Source organism: Vicia villosa, unplaced genomic scaffold, assembly GCF_029867415.1.
Source record: "Vicia villosa cultivar HV-30 ecotype Madison, WI unplaced genomic scaffold, Vvil1.0 ctg.000063F_1_1_1, whole genome shotgun sequence".
NCBI lineage: Eukaryota > Viridiplantae > Streptophyta > Magnoliopsida > Fabales > Fabaceae > Vicia > Vicia villosa.
Window position 1 is genome coordinate 622,832 of NW_026704991.1, and position 26,422 is coordinate 649,253.

General features: G+C 31.7%; 1 protein-coding gene across 1 annotated transcript; it reads right to left on the bottom strand.

Annotated features, from left to right (window-relative positions):
• Nucleotides 1-342: 342 nt before the first annotated feature.
• On the bottom strand, nucleotides 343-2,295 carry LOC131623388 (agamous-like MADS-box protein AGL80). The gene is made up of 2 exons (XM_058894401.1): nucleotides 2,177-2,295; nucleotides 343-1,053 (listed from the first exon to the last, which is right to left on the bottom strand). The coding sequence occupies exons 1-2, from the start codon at nucleotides 2,253-2,255 to the stop codon at nucleotides 467-469; spliced, it is 666 nt and encodes a 221-aa protein (XP_058750384.1). The 5' UTR covers nucleotides 2,256-2,295; the 3' UTR covers nucleotides 343-466.
• Between the last annotated feature and the right edge of the window lie 24,127 nt (nucleotides 2,296-26,422).

Sequence of the window (26,422 nt, forward strand, 5' to 3'; positions counted from 1 at the left end):
GATCAAGATTAGATGGTTGTGAATAAAGTATGATATTTTTGAAATTATTAAAAAAAATAAATCTAACTTTTTTAAACAGTCTCATCAAGATTAGTTGGCTAGAAAAACATCACGGCTGCGTGAAAACCCTGACTGCATGGAATCCATTTCTCCATTAGAGGCTCTTTAATTAGCTTATATATCATTGTACCATTTCTACTCCCAAATTTCTAACAATACTCTTTTATTAAAATTTGAAACCACAAAAACAAAGACTCTATCAATTTTGTTGGTGAATACCATTGAAAAAGCAAAATATTACATATAAAGAAACAAGTCTAAATGTTAAAAAAAATATGCGTTAAGACCAAATGTAAGCACACAAAATTTCCAAGACAATAAACTGAGCAAATTGAAGCATGAGAGACGCAACTTAGAAACATAACCGAAAAACCCATAGTTTAAATGGAATTCTTGACTAGATAGATCAAAATCCATTTGGGTTGAAATTAACATCGTTAAATGGTGGCTCAGAGAAGTTGATAGAAAATCGATCATCACTATGCATACCATAATTAATGCTCGTCTCCAAACCTTGGATAGTAGCATGATCCATATTAGCCAGCATATCTCCTTCGTTAACAGCTCTAGCACCATTTGCAACCTCCTCGTCATGGACATCCATTGAATCCAATCTCTGCTCAACTTCCTTCAGACTCTTGTCAATAAAGGCTGCTAGGCTAGTAACCTTAGTCGAGCTCATATTTTCCATGCCATATTCACCGGTATGCAAAAATTGACTAATAAGATAAGTCATTTCCTTCTTTTGGTTTTCCTCGATCTGTTTTTTCAACAGATCTTGAGCTTTCATAATGCTCTCTGACAAGAAGCCTTCTAAATCCACCATCTTTCTGCTTCGTTCAAGTTCAGGCAATCTCATGAACCTGTACAATACACTTCTTACTCCAAGCCTAGATGGCCAGACTTCTGGTTGAGGATAGTTTTCTCCATAGATGATTGCGCATGCATCTATCCCGCAAAGGGTACTGAGTTCATTGATCTTCTTTAGAATACCTGTTGAAAATAGGTTTATAAAAATTATATATATTTAATAGGGAAATTAGAAATTTAAAAAATCATAGAGAGTTTTTTATTTATTAAGAATAACTAAATGTTCAATTTGAATTATTAAGAAATTGAAATTGAAATTTTATTTATTTTTATCAATTGTAGAGACTGATACTTCGAATCAAAGAACATCATTATAAACGAAAACACCATCCCTCAAAAGACTAATGCAAAACAATTTTTTTTATAAAAGTGGTATTAAAGCACAACTAAATTACCAAACAAGTGCAATTTATTTACACCAATAGGTTAAGTTATTGCCGCCGCGAAACTTAACTTCTTGAAAAAATCGTAAAGTCGAAAGCTCTAAAAAATGTTAATATATATTTCCTATAAAAGTCATTATTACCATTGATAACTTCTATTATTTTAAATAAATAAAAACCCTAATTCAATGTCCGCAACAAGTGTCTATATTCAAAACAATTAAAACTTTAAATTTATTTTAAAATTTGAAAATGGACAATTCCAATATTATTAAAAAAAATTGTGAAATTAACATGAATCATATTTTAAAAAGACACAATAAAATATATTTTAATAAAGTCCCTTTACGCCAACTTTGTTGGTACAGTTGTACAAGAATATCTGATGCAATGGATGATTACGAACCTCCGATATCTCAATTTCATGCTTAAAAGGGTGAATTAACAAGAAATAAAACAACAACGACAACCGTTAAAAACCAAAAAAAATGATCAGTAGACACCTTGCAGAAGGGAGACTAGATCTTAGCTGAAATAGATATCATAAATAAACGAAAAAACTCACTCTTTTAAGGATTAGTCCCATTAAAAAGTTCGCTATAAGACATTTAGTAAAGCAAAAAAAAAGGAAAACAACAACAACAACATCCGTTAAAAAGAAGCAAAGTAAAAATCCACCATGGAGAAGAGAGGCTAGATCTTAGCCGAAATCGAAATCATAAAAAAAACACATAACATTACAAATGATTAAATTGAGGGATTACCCATAAACACCTACTTAGAATCAAAGACTAAAACAATAAGTATGATATTAATGGATGATACATGTTTTCATTGAAACTAAAGAAAGGCTTATCTCTAACCACTTTTCCTTTTTCTGAATGTTGCCCTCCTAGTTGAGTTATTCATTATGTATGCTAGTTTCACCTTCCCTCTAGCCATGAGAAGGATTATCAACAAACTAAAAGAAATGAAAAAATTTGAAAAATGATATTTGTTATGCTTTTCTTATTACTCCAATTATATATATATATATATATATATATATATATATATATATATATATATATATATATATATATATATATATATATATATATATATATATATATATATATATATATATATATATATATATATATATATATATATATATATATATATATATATATATATATATATATATATATATGAGGAGGGATATATTTACTCCAAGAGTAAGTGTTGAACATTTACTCCAAATCTTAATCATTACTTATCATTAATCTAACGACTGTAATTAATTTTTCATGTAGAAAAATATTTTCAAAAATAATTTATAGACGTATCCCATAAATAAATGATGGAGGAGAGAAAAAAAGAATGACACATAATCTCCACATTTTATTTTAAAATATAATGGTTCAAATTCATTCTCTTATTCTCACATAAAAATGACATTCTCATATGATACACTTCTTTATATATATATATATATATATATATATATATATATATATATATATATATATATATATATATATATATATATATATATATATATATATATATATATATATATATATATATATATATAATATATATATATATATATATATATATATATATATATATATATATATATATATATATATATATATATATATATATATATATATTGAGATATAGATGATTTGAATTTAGAACAAAGAACAATTCTTATTACTTCCTCGATTACAATTTAGTCGTCGTATTTCTAGAAAAAAATTATTTCTATTTACTCGTTTTTTTTAATTTAATACAATAATAATAATTATTTTGTCAATATTACTTCTAATTATTTATTACGGACATATAAATTAATAGAGAGAATGATTTATTAACAGTAATATATATAAAAAGTTATATTTAAAATAGCAAAATTTATTGTTTATTTTGGTAGTATACAAAATAAGTCAAAATAAATGGAGAGAATACTTATAGCATTTAATAAAGGAGAAAACTTAGATATGATTCATTAGATGTTTCCAATCAAAATATTACAAGTTTACCTAATAATAGTTAAAAGAGTACAAATAAAATGTGTATTAAAAAATTATCCAATTCTCAAATTTTTATTGAAAATAATAAAAATTATACATAAAAAATTGTATCTAAGTTTTTTTCCGTTAAAAAATTAGCTCTACTAAAAAAAAGTTATACAATTTTAATTTACAGTATGAAGTATAAATAAGCATTCAGTATTGTTTATTTAATGAAATATATTATTTTTATTGATCTTAAATAACATATACAATGTACTTTTTCATGATTTAATACCCTTTTTGCATATACCTTTGTTCCTTAATGAAAAATATTTGATAAAGTTTTAATATTTATTAATTATTTAATTAAATAAATATCTTTTATTTCTTTTTTATTAAATTTTTAGAAAGCATATTTATAGTTTTAAAATTTAATTTTGAAATTTTCATTTTAGTGATTAATTTATTTTCTTTATATATCATTTAAAAAATATATTTATATTATGGATGAGTGAGAGCTCAACTAGTATGTGCTAATTTAATTAAATAGGTGTAAACGGTTGATTTAGGGTTTAATCTTATAGTAATATTTATAAATTAACAACTTTAATATATACATATATGAATCACGATCCATATACATTGAATGTAAGTTTAAGTTTTACATCAAATTTCAACCGTTAATAGGAACGAATCAAATGATTAATTCTTTTTCTTGAAAAATTGGGAACTTTTAAGAGAAAAATATATCATGTATTTTTTAATTCTTTAATTTAATTTAATATGACTGTTTCATTCATTTCTCTTAACGGTTGAGATTTAATGTAAGTCTTTTAAACTTATATCTGGTGTCAATGGATCTTGATTATATATATATATATATATATATATATATATATATATATATATATATATATATATATATATATATATATATATATATATATATATATATATATATATATATATAAGGAGGGATATATTTACTTCAAGAGTAAAAAATCAAGAGTTAAGATAAAATATAAAATAAAAACTAAAAAATGTAAAATAAAATAATTTAAAATACAGTGGTAACGTAAAACATTAAAAAATTAAAAAAAAAATATTAGAAAGTGGTACTAGTTACAATCATAGATTATTATTATTATTATTATTATTATTATTATTATTATTATTATTATAAATGAGATAAACAATATATAATTAAATAAAAAAGAAAAAAATAAGAATTGGTGTCGGGTGAAGAAAGTAACTTTAGCAAACAAGTCTTCTATCTAGAAATTTCTTTATTTATTTATTCTATTCTTTAATTAATAAATATAAAATTAGTTAATAAAAAATTGAAGAATTCCATTAAATGAGTGGAATAGTCCAATATTAGCAACCTCTTCCGTATATTTTATTTAAAAGTGGTGTATTTTATTTTCAATTTGTTATAAATATTGGGTTATAAATATAAATAGTTGTTAGGATAAAAATGTAAATATTTTTTTATTTACCTATAATTTGAATAGTAGGTACCCCATAATGAATCATGACCATTCAATTTATTTATTATTAAATCAATGGTGATTTTACTAGTTCACCATGATGAAGCAATAAATTTTGTTCATCATGGTATCCTTCACCTTATTTTGTACATTTTCGTTAAAGAATATAAAATATGGATGAGTGGATAATATTGATGAGTGACGTAGTTAAATTGATATATGCTAATTATATAAAATAGTATTTATTTATTAATATAAATAAATTGTTGATCTTTATAAATGATAAATTTATATATATATATTTATATGAGAATGTGAGAATGAATCTGAACCATTGGATTTTAAAATAAATGGTGGAGATTATGAGTGAATCTTTTCTCTCTCTCCTGTATCTTGAAATAAATGAAGTAGGAGAGAGAAAAAAAGATTCACCCATAATCTCCACCATTTATTTTAAAATTCAATGGTTCAGATTCATTCTCATATTCTCATATGATATGCCATATATATATATATATATATATATATATATATATATATATATATATATATATATATATATATATATATATATATATATATATATATATATATATATATATATATATATATATATATATATATATATATATATAGGGCATATCATATGAGAATGACATATTTATATGAGAATGTGAGAATGAATCCGAACCATTGAATTTTAAAATAAATGGTGGAGATGATGAGTGAATCTTTTTTTCTCTCTCCTACTTCATTTATTTCAAGATACAGGAGAGAGAAAAAAAGATTCACTCATAATCTCCACCATTTATTTTAAAATTCAATGGTTCAGATTCATTCTCACATTCTCATATAAATATGTCATTCTCATATGATATGCCCTCTATATATATATATATATATATATATATATGTGTGTGTGTGTATGTGTGCGCGCGCGCGCGCAGGGTCGGAGCTATAGCCCAGCGAGCCCGGGCACGCGCTCGGGCTCAACCCCTCCTTTCGTTGTATACTCCCCACCTAATAGTTGGTTTTTTAGACAACACTAAGGGCTAAATTAGTAATTTTTAGATAAAATTAGTAAAAAATAGGGTGTAAAATTTTTGGACAATTAAGGACAAAATTTTAAAACAAAATTAAGGGTAAAATTGGTAGAAACAGAGTGTAAAATTAATAGGGTTAAATATGTTAGGGGTCCCTATAAATATGACAACTTTCAATTTTAGTCCTTATAAAATTTTTCTTCAAACAATGGTCCTCGCAATATTTTCCGTCCCTATTTTTGGTCCCTCCCGTTAGATTTCACTAACGGAGGCTTACGTGGCACGCCACGTGCACAACCACGTCAGTTAAAGTCAACATTAAAAAAAAAAGTAGATTGCGAGGGTTTTAAACCCCATTTAAATAACCTAAAAAATAGTAAATTTTCACAAGCAATTAATCAAACAATAAATAGAGTAATGGGTAGGTGATCAAAGCTTTATCCCTGGAAACATAAATCAATGCTTTTATAAGATTAATGCTTTGATAATTTTGAACAATTAAACAAATTCTTCATTCACATGAAACACAGTATAAAAGCAACATAAATTTTGAACAAAATAATTTGCTTACTTTTCATATAATTGGTTTGTTTTATTTTTTCTTTCCTTCTATGTTTTTAATTTATCAGTATCTCTGTGGTTATAACTAGTAACATGTTGATTGATTACTAGTCTCTTGGTTAAATAAAGAAATTGTAGATATATACGAACATGATTGTGTCTAGTCTCAATTTGAGTGGATGCTCTAAATCCAGGATTGGCTCAACCGCCAACATTTCAAAAAAGACTTGTGTGTATTTTGAGTCACATATATGACCATATTGAATTGATATCTAACAGTCAGCTTTATTGTTTATCATACAATTTTTTTCTAAAATTGTTATATATATGATTCTGGCATTTTCAACTGGCTCCACTATGCTTGGTTCTTAATAAGTGTTCAAGTTGACTGCTTTCCCACTTGAACTTGTGAAACTTAAAATGGAGCTTTTGTTATATTTTTTTTATTGAAAATGCAAGAGCACCCAAGTCTCAATAAGGCTCATTAGATATATTTTGCTTCTAACATGACCTTATTTGACCGGCAGGAACCTGCCTTAATGTTATAATCCTTCAGAGTTCATATAGCTCTAGAAGTAACTATGCTCTATTCCCTTAGCTAACTATTAGTGACTATTATTATTAGGTGACAATAGAATACAATTTTTATAAGATTTAAATGAAAGGTAACTGTTATTATGGGTGAAAATACAATCTGTCAAACCGTCCCATCCCACTAGAACTTGTCTTACGTGTTTGCAACGTTTTGAATGATGAGCTTGTTACCGAATATATAGCGTCGAAATATCACCATTTCGTCGGTTGTATGCAAAAGAAAACTGCCCATTACCAGAATTGATCTCAGGGTACTTGAATATGACAAAGCAACTTTTGCCACTCAACTAATTAAAATTTGATGGTAATAACTTTAAAGAAAATGTTGTTGATTGTTATAACAGAAAATGTTGTTTCAGGGATAAAGCTTTGATCACCTATCCATTAATCTATTTATTGTTTGATTAATTGTTTGTGAAAAATTATTATTTTTAAAGTTATTTAGGGGGTTTAAAACCCCCGCAATGTGTCTCTTTTTTTTAATATTGATTTTAACTGACGTGGCTGTACACGTGGCGTGCCACGTAAGCTTCCGTTAATGGATTCTAACGGGAGGGACCAAAAATAGGGACGGAAAATATTGCAAGGACCATTGTTTGAAGAAAATTTTTGTAGGGACTAAAATTGAAAGTTGCTATATTTATATGGACTAAAAATATATTTAACCCAAATTAATAAAAGTAATATATAAATTTTTTGTCCGGGTTCTCTAAAATTTCTGGCTCCGCCACTGTGTGTGTGAGTGAATGATTAATAATCAACTTTGAATATGGACTTACCATAGTGCACTAACATATAATTATTTTCTACATTTTTTGTTAAAGAATATAAAATATTATTTTGACAAAAAGTTTATTAAGAAATCATCATTATTTAATGAGTTTATATTTTAAATATAAATACAAAAATATTAAGATAATTTTAAAATTTAAGCCTAATTATAGTTTTTTAAGTTAATTCATGAATTTAATCCTCATATTTTTTTAATTTAAATGATGTTTTTTTCACACACACACTATTTTGTGTCAGTGCGTGAGACACTTTTAATGAGGAGACAAAGAGAGAATAATATAGGAAATAAGAATTATATTATTCACTTGAATTGTACAGATAAGGATACAACCTATGACTATTTATATACAACTCTAATTGGGCTTGGACTTACTCAACATGGATTATATTTAATATTAAACCTAATATTTCAACACACCACCCATAATCCAAGTTGTCGAACCTACGCTAGTCATAGTCGAACTGAACTATTCCTAATTTCTTTCTCAAATTCAGGAATATGTTAATCTTCAATCCTTTGATGAAAATGTCGGCCAACTGTGCTTCACTTGAGCAATGCTTAACTTTAATTTCACCTCGATTCACCTTCGCCAATTTTATGGCTGACTTGTTGTCGATTTGCATATACCGCTTAGGATCCTGCTATATATTCAGTTTCACACGAAGACAATGCCACCACAGGTTGCTTCTTCGAACACCATGAGATTGGGACACTGTTGAATGCGGTATAGGGCAAGCAACAAAAAAGATTTGGAAATATTGATCCGAGAATTATCGTCCTCAGAGATGGAGAGATGTCATTCAACAGTTTCTACGGTTTCGAGCTCGGGATTGAATGAGCAAAAAGTAAACAAAGATATAGACAGGAAAAGAATAAACACATTATTAGAAGAGAAATAACTTATCAGGAATGTAAATATATTCACTCTTCACAAACATACACTTACCAACCCGTTATATTCAACCTACGATACTCATCTATGTCATCACGTATCTCTCACATAAGTGTCCATCTCTGGAGCACAAACGAGATCATCTCACAACTAAGGTTATCTCTAACGCGAAGTCACGAGAACATCCGTGTTCTCGCGTCGGCGATCTCTCGCGCGCCGCTCAAACACGAAAGCATTATGTACAGATACCCACAGTGAATGCTAGCTCTAAATCTATCTCTAGAGTTCAGAAACTAACAGATAATCATCCTAGAAAAGGATTCAAGAAGTTTATCTATAAAGCACCCCAAATCCCCAGCATAGAGCAAAAATCCAGGATAACATCAACACAGATTTGTAAAGCAAGTTAAACATAACATTATAATCGGTAAATAGACATAAGATTCAAGTAAATATACAAACAAACCCAACCAAAGAGAAATACACAAAGAAGAAGAGAAATGAACCGAAAATCTCCCGGTTTGTCAGCTCCGTTCGACGCTCAATCCACCCCCGATCATCCTTATGCAACCTCCGGAGTTGTTTTCTAAGCTAATTTTGATCTAAGAATGAAAATGATGGAGTTGGGACTCAAAAATACCCAACCCATAACCTAAAAATGTGATTTTTGCCCCTTCTAACGAGCTGCTGTCTTAGCAGGTCCGCTTAGCGGACCCCCTCCACTCAGCGGACTCAAAATTGCATCCAGACTCCGATTTGCTCCGCTGGAGCTCCGCTCAGCGGACCCCCTCCGCTCAGCGGACTGACAGCAAAAGTGAAATCTTGTTTTCGCCATAAGTTGAGAACCATAACTCCGAATTGCGCTCGGTTCGAAGCGTTGGAAAGCTTATTCAATGCTCTATCCAATAATGAATGAATGGAAATCAAAATGATAATTTTTATCATCCTTATTTTGAGCCTTATTCTTTGATGAATTGGTAGAATTTGCATTCTTGAAGCTTAGCCTTTGGTCTTTATTACTCAATGCTCCAAAGATGCAGGAATACCTATAAAATGAATGGAAAACTATTAATTGGTATAAAAATGAATCAAAAACTCAAGTATGTACATATTTACACAAAATTTAGGATTTTATTACAAAAATCATAAGAATAGAATCGATAAGTGCCACAAATATATACTCAAAATATCGACATTTTGACACTTATCAAACTCTCCCCAACTTGAAACTTTGTTTGTCCTCAAACAATGTCAAATAAATCAAAGAATCAAAAGCAATAAACCAAAGAATCGTGAATCAACAAGTTTTGAAAACCAAAAACAAATGTATGGCTCAACACAAAAACGTAAAAACAAAGTAAATACTTACCACTATACTACAACGACAACATATAAACGAAATGAATCCTAAGCACAAAAAGCATACAAAACATTCTAACACAATACATGCTCACATCATGAATCACTGATAAATGCATTTTAATGCACATTCTCCTATGTTTGTTCTTAAGCATTTCTTTGATTTTCTTTGTTTACTTTTATGTTTTATAATGTTTTTCTAATTTAGTTTATTTTTGGTTTAATTTGATTTTCGTACTTTATTTTCAGCAATAGTAGTCTGCACAAAAACGATCATATCTGGAGTTCCAGGAGTCCGGTTGAGGCGTTCTAATAATCGCCGGAAAGCTAAGAGAGAGAGCTATGACTTTCATGTTGGAGTCGAAGTCAGAATCGGACTGTAGCAGGGCCAGAAAATTCGTTGAAGTTGCAGCACTAGTTTTATTTTAGTTTTGGGTCAGGGTTATGTTTTTGACCCAGTTGGGTTATGACCCGAATTATTGTTTCTCCCATTTACCTAGGTCTGGCCGCTAATGTTCATTGTGACGTTTTTACTTTTCACAAAATAATTTTGAAAGCTTTGTACGAATGACGAGGAACTAATCCCTGAAGGCAATTTCTGCTGGTTACGGTTTCCAATACTTTGAGGTTTTTAATCTTTAATCCAATTTCTTCCCCCTTTTGATATTAATCTATATGTCTTGTTTGCTTAATTCGAGTTGTATAGAATATTATTGATTTATACCGATTGATTGATGTTCCTTTACCTTTATCGTATTTTATCGTTGCTTAATCGTTGAACTGCGTATGTTAGAATCACGTTTGCTTAATTCGTGATTGCGCTGATCCGTTTGCTTAATTCGGAAAATAGGAATGAAATCTTATAATATCAAGTTCGCTTGTTATTTGGTATTGTAATCGGTAAGGGAATAGAATCCGCTCAGGGGATTGAAGTTTATTGAACCAGTGATAAGTCGGTAACCGAATCAGTAGAATTGTCGTTTTAGCTTATTTACATAATCACTTATTTTAATCACTTTTTCACTTTGTTATTATTATATCGATCCTAAACCAAACCCCCCCTTAATCGATTTTGATTAGTTAATATAATACAAGAATCCTTGTGAGAACGATATTCGAGTTGTCGTTACCGCTAAACTACCGTTTTACAAAATACTCGTTTTTGATTCGTGCGCGACAACGGATCAATCACACCTAGCAAAAATTCATCAATGGATGAAGAAACACAAAGGTGAAGGACTTTTAACACTCATCCAACAATCTTGCAAACAAAAGATTAAATTATGCATTCATCCAAAAATCACATTGAAGATATAAAAGCAAGAATCACAAGGACTTTTCAAGGTTGTAATATGGCTTAGTTAACAAACAAGGGATATATCCTAAGGCTAATCGAAACAAAAAATTGCCTAAACCTAAGGGAGTGATCAATCCACCAAAGATTCAAACAACAAAACCTCGACTAAACTTCCTCCATAACCACAAGTTTCTCAAACTAATCACAATACTTATTAGCACAATTATTCACTTCTCTTTTCTTTTTCTTTTTTCAAAACTTTTTTGCTTTTTTCTTTTCTTTTCACTTTTTTTTTTCTTTTTCTTTCTTTTCAACCTCATAGCAACAACCAAATAAGTACACAATCATTTCTCTCCCCAACTTGAATTCAACCACACCATCATATGAATACTCCCTACTTTCTAAGGCAAGGTAAAAGTTCATACCAAAAATCATGGTTGAGGGTTCAAGAAAATAAAGAATCAATCATCCATGCAAAAATGATAACTAAACACTCAAAGATAAGCATTTAGCAAAAATAACATGGACATTGACAAAAAGGCTCAAAAGGGTTAACAAATGATCACACACTCACAAGGTGAATTGACTATTTGGTTTTGGTGGTTGTGCTCAAAATGAAACAAAATGCCTTGATCCTTTTCATGCTTTCATAAAATCAACATAAACAAAAGATTAAGCATAATAAAATCCAGTTAAAACAAAGATTGTGGCCTCCAGCATATATGAACAATGGAAAGCTTCCTCACATTTATGGTTTGGGAACTAAAGTGATTCAATCAACAAGCAAGTAATGCAAAAGAATGAATGGTATGGTAATTGTACAAATGAAAAGTTTCCTAAACATGTTATGCTATAGAAAGCGATAAATGAGTACCTTGAATGATACAACTTCAAAAACAATATCCTACCATACATCCGTAGGTTGAAACACTCAAGCTTTGGAAAATCACCTAAAAAATCTTCAAATTACCGAACAAAATTTGAGTACAAACAACCACAAAAGAATTAGAAAAACAAAACTATTGTATAATATTAAATAGCCTTGGTGAAAGTGGGAAAAAGGAGTGAACCAAGTGGAATAGGAACCCCACTGGTACAAAGCAGGAAAACAAAATTCTGCTATGCTCGCTTAGCGAGCTCTGCTCCGCTTAGCGAAAACGGAAGAAACCAGAAAAACCAGAACAAAATTAGGTGTTCCAGCCCTCTCCACTTCACCTAAACACCTCATAAACATAAAAATAACCAAAACTTTACAACCTATGGGGTGCCTCCCAACAAGCGCTTGTTTTACGTCGTTAGCTCGACGGCTTTATTGTTTCGGTGTTTGGAAAGTAGCTTCTTCCAATCATGCCATGGTGACGTCTCACCGCACAAGCCTAAAGAAAGTGTCCTAACCAAAACACTCAACAAACGTTACGAGTACAAATATATACAATGATTAAACGAACATAAAAACAAAAGTATACTACTATATACACAAACAAACACATATGCACAAGTATGGAACAAATACAATTATTATCATACAAAAAGAGAAAATTGGTGAATGTTGGATTCACAAGTTGAAAAGTGAATATTTGTTATTAAAGAGATCATCCGAGATCAACATGTTTCACCAACATTCACCAATAAAAGTATACTTGTAAGTAACATATACAAGTAAAACTATATGGTGGACATAAACAAGTAAACATGTACAAGTAAGTATATATACAAGTGAAACTATACAATATATACGATATATACAAAACTCAAAACCACGAAAACTATTGCGATGCAATTCAAAACCATCCCCGGCAACGGCGCCATTTTGTTGAATGCGGTATAGGGCAAGCAACAAAAAAGATTTGGAAATATTGATCCGAGAATTATCGTCCTCTGAGATGGAGAGATGTCATTCAACAGTTTCTACGGTTTCGAGCTCGGGATTGAATGAGCAAAAAGTAAACAAAGATATAGACAGGAAAAGAATAAACACATTCTTAGAAGAGAAATAACTTATCAGGAATGTAAATATATTCACTCTTCACAAACATACACTTACCAACCCGTTATACTCAACCTACGATACTCATCTATGTCATCACGTATCTCTCACATAAGTGTCCATCTCTGGAGCACAAACGAGATCATCTCATAACTAAGGTTATCTCTAACGCGAAGTCACGAGAACATCCGTGTTCTCGCGTCGGCGATCTCTCGCGTGCCGCTCAAACACGAAAGCATTACGTACAGATACCCACAGTGAATGCTAGCTCTAAATCTATCTCTAGAGTTCAGAAACTAACAGATAATCATCCTAGATAAGGATTCAAGAAGTTTATCTATAAAGCACCCCAAATCCCCAGCATAGAGCAAAAATCCAGGATAACATCAACACAGATTTGTAAAGCAAGTTAAACATAACATTATAATCGGTAAATAGACATAAGATTCAAGTAAATATACAAACAAACCCAACCAAAGAGAAATACACAAAGAAGAAGAGAAATGAACCGAAAATCTCCCGGTTTGTCAGCTCCGTTCGACGCTCAATCCACCCCCGATCATCCTTATGCAACCTCCGAAGTTGTTTTCTAAGCTAATTTTGATCTAAGAATGAAAATGATGGAGTTGGGACTCAAAAATACCCAACCCATAACCTAAAAATGTGATTTTTTCCCCTTTTAACGAGCTGCTGTCTTAGCAGGTCCGCTTAGCGGACCCCTTCTGCTCAGCGGACTCAAAATTTCATCCAGACTCTGATTTGCTCCGCTGGAGCTCCGCTCAGCAGACCCCCTCCGCTCAGCGGACTGACAGCAAAAGTGAAATCTTGTTTTCGCCATAAGTTGAGAACCGTAACTCCGAATTGCGCCCGGTTCGAAGCGTTGGAAAGCTTATTCAATGCTCTATCCAATAATGAATGAATGGAAATCAAAATGATAATTTTTATTATCCTTATTTTGAGCCTTATTCTTTGATGAATTGGTAGAATTTGCATTCTTGAAGCTTAGCCTTTGGTCTTTATTACTCAATGCTCCAAAGATGCATGAATACCTATAAAATGAATGGAAAACTATTAATTGGTATAAAAATGAATCAAAAACTCAAGTATGTACATATTTACACAAAAGTTAGGATTTTATTACAAAAATCATAAGAATAGAATCGATAAGTGCCACAAATATATACTCAAAATATCGACATTTTGACACTTATCAGACACCTAATACTTGAAAGAAATATCCAAGTGTGCTTCTTCGATCTTCCTTATCTCCACACCAATCAACATCTGAAAAACAATTTACTACTGCTTCTTTTCTTTCAGAGTCTTGTGGAATTAGTATTCCACAATTTATTGTTCCTTTCAAATATCTCAGGATTCTTCTTGCAGCCTTCATATGTGACACCCTTCGTTCACTCATATATATGATTACTAATCCGACAGCGAAACCTATATCAGGTCGACTGTTGCACACATACGTCAAAGATCCAATAATTTGTTTGAACAAAGTTGCATCAACTTTATCTTCCTCTCCATGCTTCTCCTACTTCACATTTGGTTCGACGGGTGAAGAGGAAGAATTCGAATCTTCCATTCTGAATCTCTTGGGAATCTCCTTGACATACTTTATTTAATGTAGCACCATACGTTGCTTCGACATTTCAAATTCCATGCCTAGGAAATAAGACAATTTTCCCAGATCTGACATTTCAAATTCTTTCATCATCAGCTCTTTGAACTTCGACAAGTTCTCCAAGCTATTTTCAGTTACTAACAAGTCATCAACATACAAGCAGATTATTGTTATATCTTGTTCTACCGCCTGAACATAGACACCATACTCATATTTTCATTTTACAAATCCTAATTCGATTAAGTATGAGTCGATCTTCTTGTTCCATACCCTAGGTGTCTGCTTGAGGCCATAGAGTGTTTTGTGCAACTTATATAATTTACTCACTTTCTTCTGAATCACAAACCCTGGAGGTTGTGTGACATAGACGTCTTCGTCTAAGGACCATTCATAAATGTTGGTTTCACATCTAAATGAAATGTCGACCATCCTTGGTTGCATGCTAAAGCTACCACTAGTTGAACAGTCTCCAGTCTTGCTACTAAAGCAAATACTTCAGAGTAGTCGAGTCCTTCTCTTTGAAGAAATCCTCGTGCTACTAGCCTTGATTTATATCTATCTATCGACCTACCAACATTGTGTTTCAATTTGAACACCCACTTAACATCGGTAGCCTTTGTATGTGCTGACAATTCGACTAACTCCCATGTGTTATTTCTTTCGATTGCCTGTAACTCTTTGACCATAGCTAACTTCTACTGGTTAATCTTCAAAGCTTCGCTATAGTTGATTGGCTCAACTGGCACAAGCCAAAGGGCTCTAATTAGGCTTCAGCTCACTCAATTTAGTTTATATTTAATACTAAATCTAATATTTTAACATTTTGCACTTAAAATTAATAAATTACTCATTTGTATGACGTATCACTTATGAAAAGTGACAAATTATCATAATGAAATTTTTAATGAAAAATTATAAATAAAAAATATATGTTAAAAAATAAACATCTCATCTCATCTTATCAATTTTGAATGCGAGTGAAAAATAAACAATGTTTAAATTTAAAATAAATTGGTAAATTTTGTTTATTAGATAAATTAGTAACTGTTAAATTGATAGTCATAATCTTTATCAAATTTTTCTTTTAATCCCCAAAATATTATTTTTCAATTTTGTTTCTCCTAAAGCTTTTTGTTTACACAATTGATCTCTTTAGTAAACTTCTATTGACAAAGGATGACGCGTCATTCAACATGAAGGCTTTTTAGTTTTTATGAGTGGGCGCAAACAGGACAATGACAAAGATGCAGATAGAGTGTGCCATGCGGCAATGTTTTTACCCATTTTATATATAGTTTTAATTTAATTATTTTTATAAAAAAATTAAAATAATATTTATGTTACACTATTCTATTTTTATTTGATTTTTATTTGTTTAAAAATTAAAAAATAAAATTTTATTTATTTTAATTATATTTTATGTAACACTCACATATAATATACATCTAAAATAATATCATACATAGTGTTAATTGGTACTGATTCAACACAAATTCTTAATGGCATTATATATATATATATATATATATATATATATATATATATATATATATATATATATATATATATATATATATATATATATATATATATATATATATATATATATATATATATACACTGTGTGCGCGCGCGCGAAGGTACATGATATGGCACATGGTATACATCAGTGGCGGAGGCAGAAAAATTATAAAGCCTGGGCAAAAATTTAAAGACCGCAAATTCATTGTATACCAAATATGCGAAATATAGACAAGCCTCTTAAAATCGGAAGAAGGAGTAAAGCCAAACAAGCTTCTGCTAACAAACCAAACCTAGTTGCTATTCTGAGATACTTAAGTTTACATCGGAAAGCAAATTATCATGCATGCATTCAGATAAATAATAACAAATGAAGAATGTATAGATCCAAAAACAACACTTACAAGTTCAGTTTGAGTGATTTGTCTTGCATCAACTTTTTGAAATCATTTGAAATTCGAGCGTAAAATGTCCATCCCAAGAAGATTATAACAATGAAAACTACCAGTATTTCAATGTTGGTTAAGACTCCAAATAGGTTATTCACCACAAGTGGATTTGAGAACACAGTTGATGAACTCCTTGCTGTTTTGCAGTATATTGTTTTAAGGAAATCAACTTTGAAGTGAAGTGATACTTTAATTCAAGTAATTGATAATGATATTATTATTATTATTATTATTTTCACTTACATAGTTCTTTGATATCCAGCTTTCAAATCCAAGAAAACAAGTCCAATTATTGCAATAGCAATTACAGGAAATGTATAAACAACAAAGTTTAGACATGCAAAAGATCTTATATTTAGCATTTGACTGAAAAAGTGACATTCAAGATAAATTTCAATTCAACTTGAATCATTAACATAAAAAATTTCAATTCAACTTGAATCATTAACATAAAAAATTCCAATTCAACTTAAATCATTAGCATAAACATGAATCATTCCAATTATTAACATAAACATAAAAAGGTCACATTTTGCCTCAATCTCATTTTGCCTCAATTTCATTGTGGGAATGGGAGAGATTTTACTCATTTTTTATCACACTTCAACTAGTTACTAGTAGATAAAATCAATCTCATCATATCTAATATAAACCATCTAAACAAAAACGTTCTTCTAACCACTATATAATTGCCAAAATCTTAAAAATGTTTTACTCTTTCAATCCTCTCTTAATCTCATTCTCATTTTTCTTTCAATCTCATTAAAAAATAAGCAAGTTAAGTCATGTAAACAAGTCTCATTCTAACTCAATCTCACAAGTCACAAATAATGAAAATCAAGTTGAAGTTATTTCTTTGCAATTCAAGAGCTTGTGAAATAAACAGGCCCAATCAGTGAACGCAAAGGTACATCATTCACAAAACCAAAATATGATCATCAATTGTCATACCTGAGATGATTCGAAGAGGAGGAACGAAGGAGATGGAGACCGACGGTTACGAAAGTGGCGGTGGAGCGATGGATGAGAGTTGAGTTAAAAAAGAGAATAGGGAGGAGACCAAGAGGAAGAGGATGGAGGAGAGTAGGAGACGAGGGTGCTCCGTGCAAGGACGTAGATGGTGGAAGTGGAAGCGTTGGCGGTCGGCGATAGAGGGAAGTCACAACGGCGTGGCGCTATTTTTTAAACTCATATATGCCCAAAAATTTACTGGACCCGAGCCTGGGCAACTGCCCACCCTGACCGGGCCCAAGAACCGCCTGTGGTTTACATGATTGCCTAAACAAAATGCTAAGATAAATACAAATATATAACGAAAACTATCGAAATCTTCAAGACACCTTCTTCTGACTTTACTTTTGTCCTTCACCTGCCTTGAGTTACTTGAAGTTCAACAATATAATTGGGGTGAAATAATAATCTCAGTGGGCTCTCCAATCTTAGGGGTCCACTCGATTCTAAAAGATTATTATACGATACTTTGGCCAAAATCATTCAACTTTATCCTACATGTATATATTCACATGATAGAATAAGAGATTGAGTATCTATGGGATTTTTTCTTGGTATGGAAACATATGCACCCGGTTCATGTAAACCAACAAATCACTACTCGGAAATGCAAACAACAAAGTATCTATTTTTCTCCTTTTTACTTAGTTACCCCTAAGACACTTTCTACGCTCTTCCCATTATGCCCTTACTCAACTCTCCTTAAGTTATTTATTTTATAATTATTATTACTAATAGTCTAAATAATGTCACTCAATTATTTAAATCAAAATAATTCTAACACACATTAATTCAACTATTAGAAGGAAAAAAATTAAATATCTAGGTTTAAAAAAAACCAAAAAAACCAGTTTTCAGAAAATTTACCAAAGTGTCTAGGTTTGGCAGTACACCCTGGGGTATGCGCCAAACCAAATGGCACATTGGTATAAATATGAGGTGTATGCGCCATACCATTTGGCGCAAATGTTCATGAAGACTAGGTAAGCCATTCCAAATGGCGCAAATGTGTTGTTGTTTACACATAAGAGCCATTTTAAATGGCTCCTATGTGTTAGGATTTTTTTTTAAAATATACCCCATTTCATTTCGCGCAAAGTTTTCGATTCCGGTCTTCGATTTTCGTAAAATTGTCTGATATCCCAATTTTTTAAAATTGTTATTAACCCTAATTATGTTATTTAATATTTGTGTTGTCGATTCTGCCGCTTAATAAAGTAGAGTTCAACGATTAAAAATATGTTACAAAGTCGATACACGAAGTCGATACATTATCGTAAAAATATGTTACAAAGTTGATTAAACATGCGATGAGGTTGTTCCACGACTAGGACATTTCTTTTAATTGTGCCCTAGTTGACGATAAATGCTACATTTTTTTCCATTTTGTCATGCACGTCCATTTCGGTTCGAATACGAGTACTGTTATGGAGACCCTTTTTATTTCGTCGCATCGTGTCATTATGCCAAACTACCTCCCCATCATACTCAGGCCAGTAATCCTCCTTCGCTACCACTGGAAATGCCACACTGTATACCTGGAGCAATGTCTCAGCCTTGTAAATTGGAGATAGTAGTGATAATGCGTCTCGGTGCGCAAATGCACATCCTACTATGACATGTGATCAAGGCATAAGAAATGCTTGGAACTTTCCACAGTCGCACCAATGATCATCTAGTAGAACCCGATATTGTTGTCTCGGCAATCCTTCATTGTGGTCAATTGTTTCTCGAACACTGAAGGTGCAGATGAATCGATCGAAAGCTGTTACATGATGACTGTTGGCCTTCACTGATTGTTCTTTCATAAATTTCATGCAACTCTAGCTGAACAGTTGACCCGATTCTCTAACAGCACTCCACCTTTGACCTCTTGTTGAGAATAGCGAAGCCATCCTAAAGTAGGTTACCTCCACCAGTTCAGTGATAGGAAGGTTTTGAATGCCCTTAAAAACACCATTAATGGATTCTACTAGATTTGTTGTCATGTGGCCTCATCGCACGCCGTTGTCGTAAGCCCTGGTCCATTTCTCCCAGGAAAGGTTATCAATCCAACTTCCCCCATCCGAATTTGACAATACAATTTCACTTCGACAATGTTGGAATGTAGGTTGAGTTAATGCATATCCTGCATTGACCAGTGTTTTCCAGAGGTGCCTATCCTTAATCTCCTGCATGAAATTCTGGGCAATATGGAGAATACAGTATACATGTGTTGATGGTGGATGTTGCCATCAGTTTGCTGGATTTTTGTAAGCACTTTCAATGGAAGCATGCCTATCAGATATTAAACAAAGATCAGGTTGAGGAGCAACATTTTCTCGGAGATTCCTTAGAAAGAAACTCTAACCCGTGGCAGTTTCACCTTCCACTATTGCGAATGCTATTGGAAATACATTGTTGTTTCCATCTTGTGCAACAACCATCAACATGGTTCCTTTGTATTTACCATATAACCAAGTTCCATTGATTTGAGTATCAGTTTACAATATGCAAACCCTTGTATGCAAGGTTGGAAAGCCCAGAAAAGGCGATGGAATATTCCATTTCCTTAGACACGGGTTCCATCTGGGGCATGCGCTGGAAATGTCTCTAGAATAGAAACGGTGTCAGGAGAATATGTTTGAAGCCCAGTTAGGTAATGTGGAAGATTTTTGTATGACTCCTCCCAATTGCCGTACACAATTTCAATGTCCTTTTTTTTGCTATCCAAGCCTTTCTCTAGGATGAAGTATAGTTGTATGCTGTAAAGATATGCAAGATAATCGTTTTCACCTTCAGAGATGGGTCACAGTTGATAAGAGGCAAGATCTACTGACAGATAAGATCATAACTAAGCTTTGTATGATCTTGGGACATATTGGAGATGACACATGTGTGTTGTTGTGAAATCGACCCTATGACCCTGGCATCACTTCCCTTCCTATACGAAGCACATATTCTGAATGCACACTCAGGGTTTTTGCAAATGATTATATACCTTTTTAGGTTCAAGCAATCTACTTCAAAATCAATATTATGTGCCATGTGCCATTTTTTGACAGTTCTCAGACATGCCTCTTTAGAAGGACACTTATCTCCTTTCTATAACACTTCATCACTTTGTATGTACGAGGTGAAGAAGATATCGGATGAAGGTTCGTTGCCTTGTAAGTTCAAGTTAGTCATATGTGCAGGAGGTTCGTACACATGACCTGGAGGCACCGATATGTCCTGCTCGACTTCAGATTCTTCATTGACCATATCATCAACTTCAGTTTCCTGATCATCTTCTTCGTTTATAACATCCACCTCTGCTTGCTCGTCGACGGGTGGGTCAATAACTTGTGATTGAACAACACGTGATTATTGTGTATCGACTTGTATGGTAACATACAGCTCGATGCATTCATACCCAGAATAATCGTGATTAGCAAACATATTCTGGAGGTCTTCGTCATTTTGAACCTAAACCTGGTAAAACTTAACCGGGTTGTTGTCACGGAAAAAAGGATATTGGTAGAAAATTTGTGCAATATGACCCATTGCAATCTTCGTCTCTAATCTCTTACGGAAGTATGCAAAATTGGCTTTTCTGCTTAATGAAAATGTATCAATTTCAGTGTTTCTCATCCGAAAACTAGATGTTTCACATATGAATTTCTCACCATTTAGATGGGCATTGACTACTGAACCGGTGTCGCGCGCGGATCAAAAACGAGTTATTTTGAAAAGACCATAGATACCGACAAGTGACTCGAGTGTCGTTCTCACAAAGATTCTTTATTATATTAACCAATTGAAGTTTCTATTGGAGGGTTTTAAGTTTCGATTTAGAACTTTTAGGCAAAAAACGATTAAATTAAGTGATTATGAAAATAAGTCAAACTACTGTTTCACAATTCGGCTAATCATTGGGTTCTACCTCACCAATTCCTTAAGCGGCTTCGTTCTCTATTCGATCACTATATCGATTAACAAGCGCAAAAGATATAATATAGATTAACACACCTAATATCCGAATAAAGCAAACAGATTAAAAACAATCATGAATTAAGCAAACATGATTTTACATACGCGATTTAACGAAAAAGCTACGTCAAAAGCGATCAAGGATTAGGATGTAATCAACGAATTTAATCAAAACTGTTCCAATGAAGATTAGTTAAAGCAAATAAAATTCAAGCAACAAGATTGAAAGAGAAACAAATTGAATTGGTAAAGCAAAAACCTCAAAGCGTTAGAAACGCAATTATAGTAGAACGGCCCTGGATGTTTAGTTCTCCATGAATTCGTACAAGCTTCGAAATTTCGTAAATAGTGTCATGTGAACAGTACCGCGGCTGCTAGGTCTTAGGGAAAATAACACAACCCGCTTATGACCCAACTGGGTCAAATTACAAAACCCAGGCCCACTACTAACGACTCAAAACAGAAAATAAACTAGTGTTGCAGCTTCAAACGCAAATCTGGGAATTATAGGCTCCGAATCTGACTTCGACTCCAACACGAAAGTCATAGCTCTCTCTCTTAGCTTTTGGGCAATTATTAGAACGCCTCAATCGGATTCCTAGAACTCCAGTTATGATCGTTTTCGTGAAAGCTGTCAAAGCTGAAAATAAAATACGAAAATTAAATAACGATAAAAATAATCTGAAAAATAAAAAACATTATAAAATGCAAAAATAAACAAACAAAACGATAGAAATGCCTAAGTAAAAATATAAGGGAACGTGCATCAAAATGCACTAATCAACTACGTATTGGGGTGAGGATGCCATTGTTTTGGATAAGTGTTTGGCTGTGTGTGTTGGATTGTAAAGAGATATTGGCATTCTTAAGTAGCCTAACATACCATATATTACCCCACAACATACTACACAATCCAACTATTACCCCACAACATACCCCACATATATCATACTCATACCAATTCATTAATTACTCACAAATAATCAAATAATTATATAATTCTAAATTTGTGGTGTTACATTAATACTAAAGTTGGCATTCTTAAGTAGCCTAACATACCATATATATATATATATATATATATATATATATATATATATATATATATATATATATATATATATATATATATATATATATATATATATATATATATATATATATATATATATATATATATATATATATGAGACATATCAAATGAGAACTTTGGCTATAATGAGAACTGAGAACTTTTAATAATAACCATTGGATTTGAATTAATGGCTCAGATTTATCTCATATGTTAAATATATATTATATAAATATCTTGTTCACTTAAACATTAATTAAATATTTTAACATATAAGGTAAATCTGAGCCATTAATTCAAATCCAATGGTTATTATTAAAAGTTCTCAGTTCTCATTATAGCCAAAGTTCTCATTTGATACGTCCCATAAATATATATATATATATATATATATATATATATATATATATATATATATATATATATATATATATATATATATATATATATATATATATATATATATATATATATATATATATATATAGAGAGAGAGAGAGAGAGAGAGAGAGAGAGAGAGAGAGAGAGAGGCATATCATATGAAAATGTCATATTTATATGAGAACGTGAGAATGAATCTGAACCATTGGATTTTAAAATAAATGGTGGAGATTATGTGTGAATCTTTTTTTCTCTCTCCTACACCATTTATTTTAATAATAGAGGAAGAAAAAAAAGATTCACACATAATCTCCACCATATATTTTAAAATCCAATGATTCAGATTCATTCACATATTCTCATATAAATATGACATTCTCATATGATATGCCATATATATATATATATATATATATATATATATATATATATATATATATATATATATATATATATATATATATATATATATATATATATATATACAACTTTGTCATGTTTTAAACTAGTGTAATGGAACCTATTGGAAGCCAACATGTGGCATTGCTGGAAATAAAATATAAAGAAAACCACGGGATCCAAAACACATCATATGCTTCAAAAACATAAACCTCTCTTTTTTCTTTTTCAAACGCCCCATTCTCTCAATAACAAAGCTTCAAACACAACAACAACACTTAATAATTAGAAGCAAATGAAATCATTACCTGCAACAGATTTTTATTCGGAGGATGCACGACGTACCATGGTGGCATGAAGCATTCGGTGCGGTTGGAGATTGCCAACTGAGGGCTTGTTGCGTTTTTCGTAGGTGGCTGAAGCGGTCAACAGCGGGGGAGCAGGTCGCCTCGTCTGGCTTCGTGGTACTCTTTGTCAACAGTATTAAGGGTGTTGGGCAGATCGGCAGTGTATGGAAGTTGTTGCGTTGGCTTCTCGTAGTAGTGTTACTTTGATGCAACGATTATGGTGATGTTCTAGCTTTGTTTTGTACTATTTTTTTTTTAAATTTCTTATTTATGAACCATTGTGTCGCCCTACGAAAAATACTCGAGTGCACCGCACACTTGAAATATGACAGAGTCGCCACCATATTTTATATATTCCTAAGGAACATGGAAATAATGATAAAACCTAAGGGAGGAGGATAAGATGGTCATCGCAATCAAATAAGAATTTAGAAGTCAGTTACACAAGGGGAAGGTGTTAGGCACGTCTCACATATGTTGTACTCAATAGAAGCCTCATAATAGTCTAGGGTTAAGGTGTTTGCTTAAGGTTTATTTGCGTCTATTTTATTTATTTCTAAATATTTGCAAAAACGGTAAAAAGGGGAAATTGTTAGTTTTTATTAGTGAGCTCACCAAAGTTTCAAAACCATGTGCCTACGTATCGTCACTGTGCAATGAGAAAGCCAGAGCCTTCGTAGTTCGGTCAGAAAATGTTTGTGGGTTGGTTAATTTTAATTTATAAAAATTATTTTGACGCACGGAGGCGAAAAAAGGTGATTTGTCACACGGGGACGAAAAAAGAATACTTTGATGCATTTGAGTTGATTTTAAAGTTTTCAAGTTAAGTGATCGATCGATAAGGCGTATGCCAACCAATCGATTACTCGAGGAAAGTGTGGATGTACATACACCCCATCCAATTTCTTACAAATATGTTTGGATTAGTTTGACTTAAAAAATTTGTTATGATATTGAAATTTTGGTATCAGATATGTGATGTCGAATGAGATGTCACGACACAAATATCTGTTAATGGAACAAGCTAACAGCAGTAATGATAACGACAACAAAAACGTGCAGAAAGGTAAAGAACACAACGATATGCTTACCCCATTTTGGAACAACCTTCCTACTCTGGGGGCTACCAAGCCAGGGACGAAACCAATATTCGATAGTATGAATTCGAAGTTAAACACCCCGTTTACACTTCTCACTTAATCACTACCCTTCCTATGTCTTCTACCTAAGACTCCCCTAGGTATGAGGCCCTCCTCAAATCCCTTCAATCACAACACCTTGTGACAAAACAACACAAACAATAAATCGTAGAAGACACTCTTCCAAGACACACAATTCTCAATGCTTAAAAGCTTATAAGAACGACACTACTCTCCTTACTTAACAGCTTCGGAGATCACACAACATTCAACACCTACAAGTTTTTGAATGCACACATATGGAACTTACAGCACAAGTAGCAAAATAAGGATTCCTATAAACTTAAAACCTCAAATATCAGTTCCACCTAAAACTAGGTTACAACCTCTCTATTTATAAGTTTAACACCGATTGGACCGGGCTTCAAAATGCAGCAAAAAATCTGCTACTTGTTCTTCAAGAAAATAGGTCTTCAATCCAAACTTTCCTATATTGTCTCCAATAATAGAAAGTGTGGAAATCTCTTAATTGAATCAATCTTGGATAGCACATCAGCTAATTGTTTATTCCCAAATATTCTGTAGCTGAAAAACGAGATTATTGTAGCAATAAAAACGCCTGATTCACTTGACAGATCAACTTCTGCAGACAGGATGTCATACCAGACATGTTGCGACATCTTCTTTGACCTGTTGAAGTCTGAATGCTAGGCATTTCTTTCAACATGTTCTTGCTTAGTATGTTTTACCAAAATGCATGTCAACCTCAGAGAAACTACTGATATTATATAGAAGTTGATTATTTATAAGCGATGTGATTGGGAGAATACTACGTTTATTTACAAGTGGATGAAGAGAAAAAATTTGTTGAAAAATTTATATATACAAGTCAATTCAATTATTTTTTTATATTTGCGACAAAATGAAATAAGCATATATTTTGGTTTATTTTGCATTTTTACATAAACAAAATTAAATAAATAAGTTTATTAATTAATTTAACTAAATTAAATATATTGAAAAAAATATAAAGGGTGCAAATAAGATTGCAAGGTATTTGAGACAAGTAAAAGGTGAGAATAGCCTAAAACATCGAAAACCCTAATTATAATTACACTTCACTAGCATAAAAATTAAAAAAAAAAACGAAATTAATTAAAATTTAAAAAAAAAGAAACAAAAACAATGCT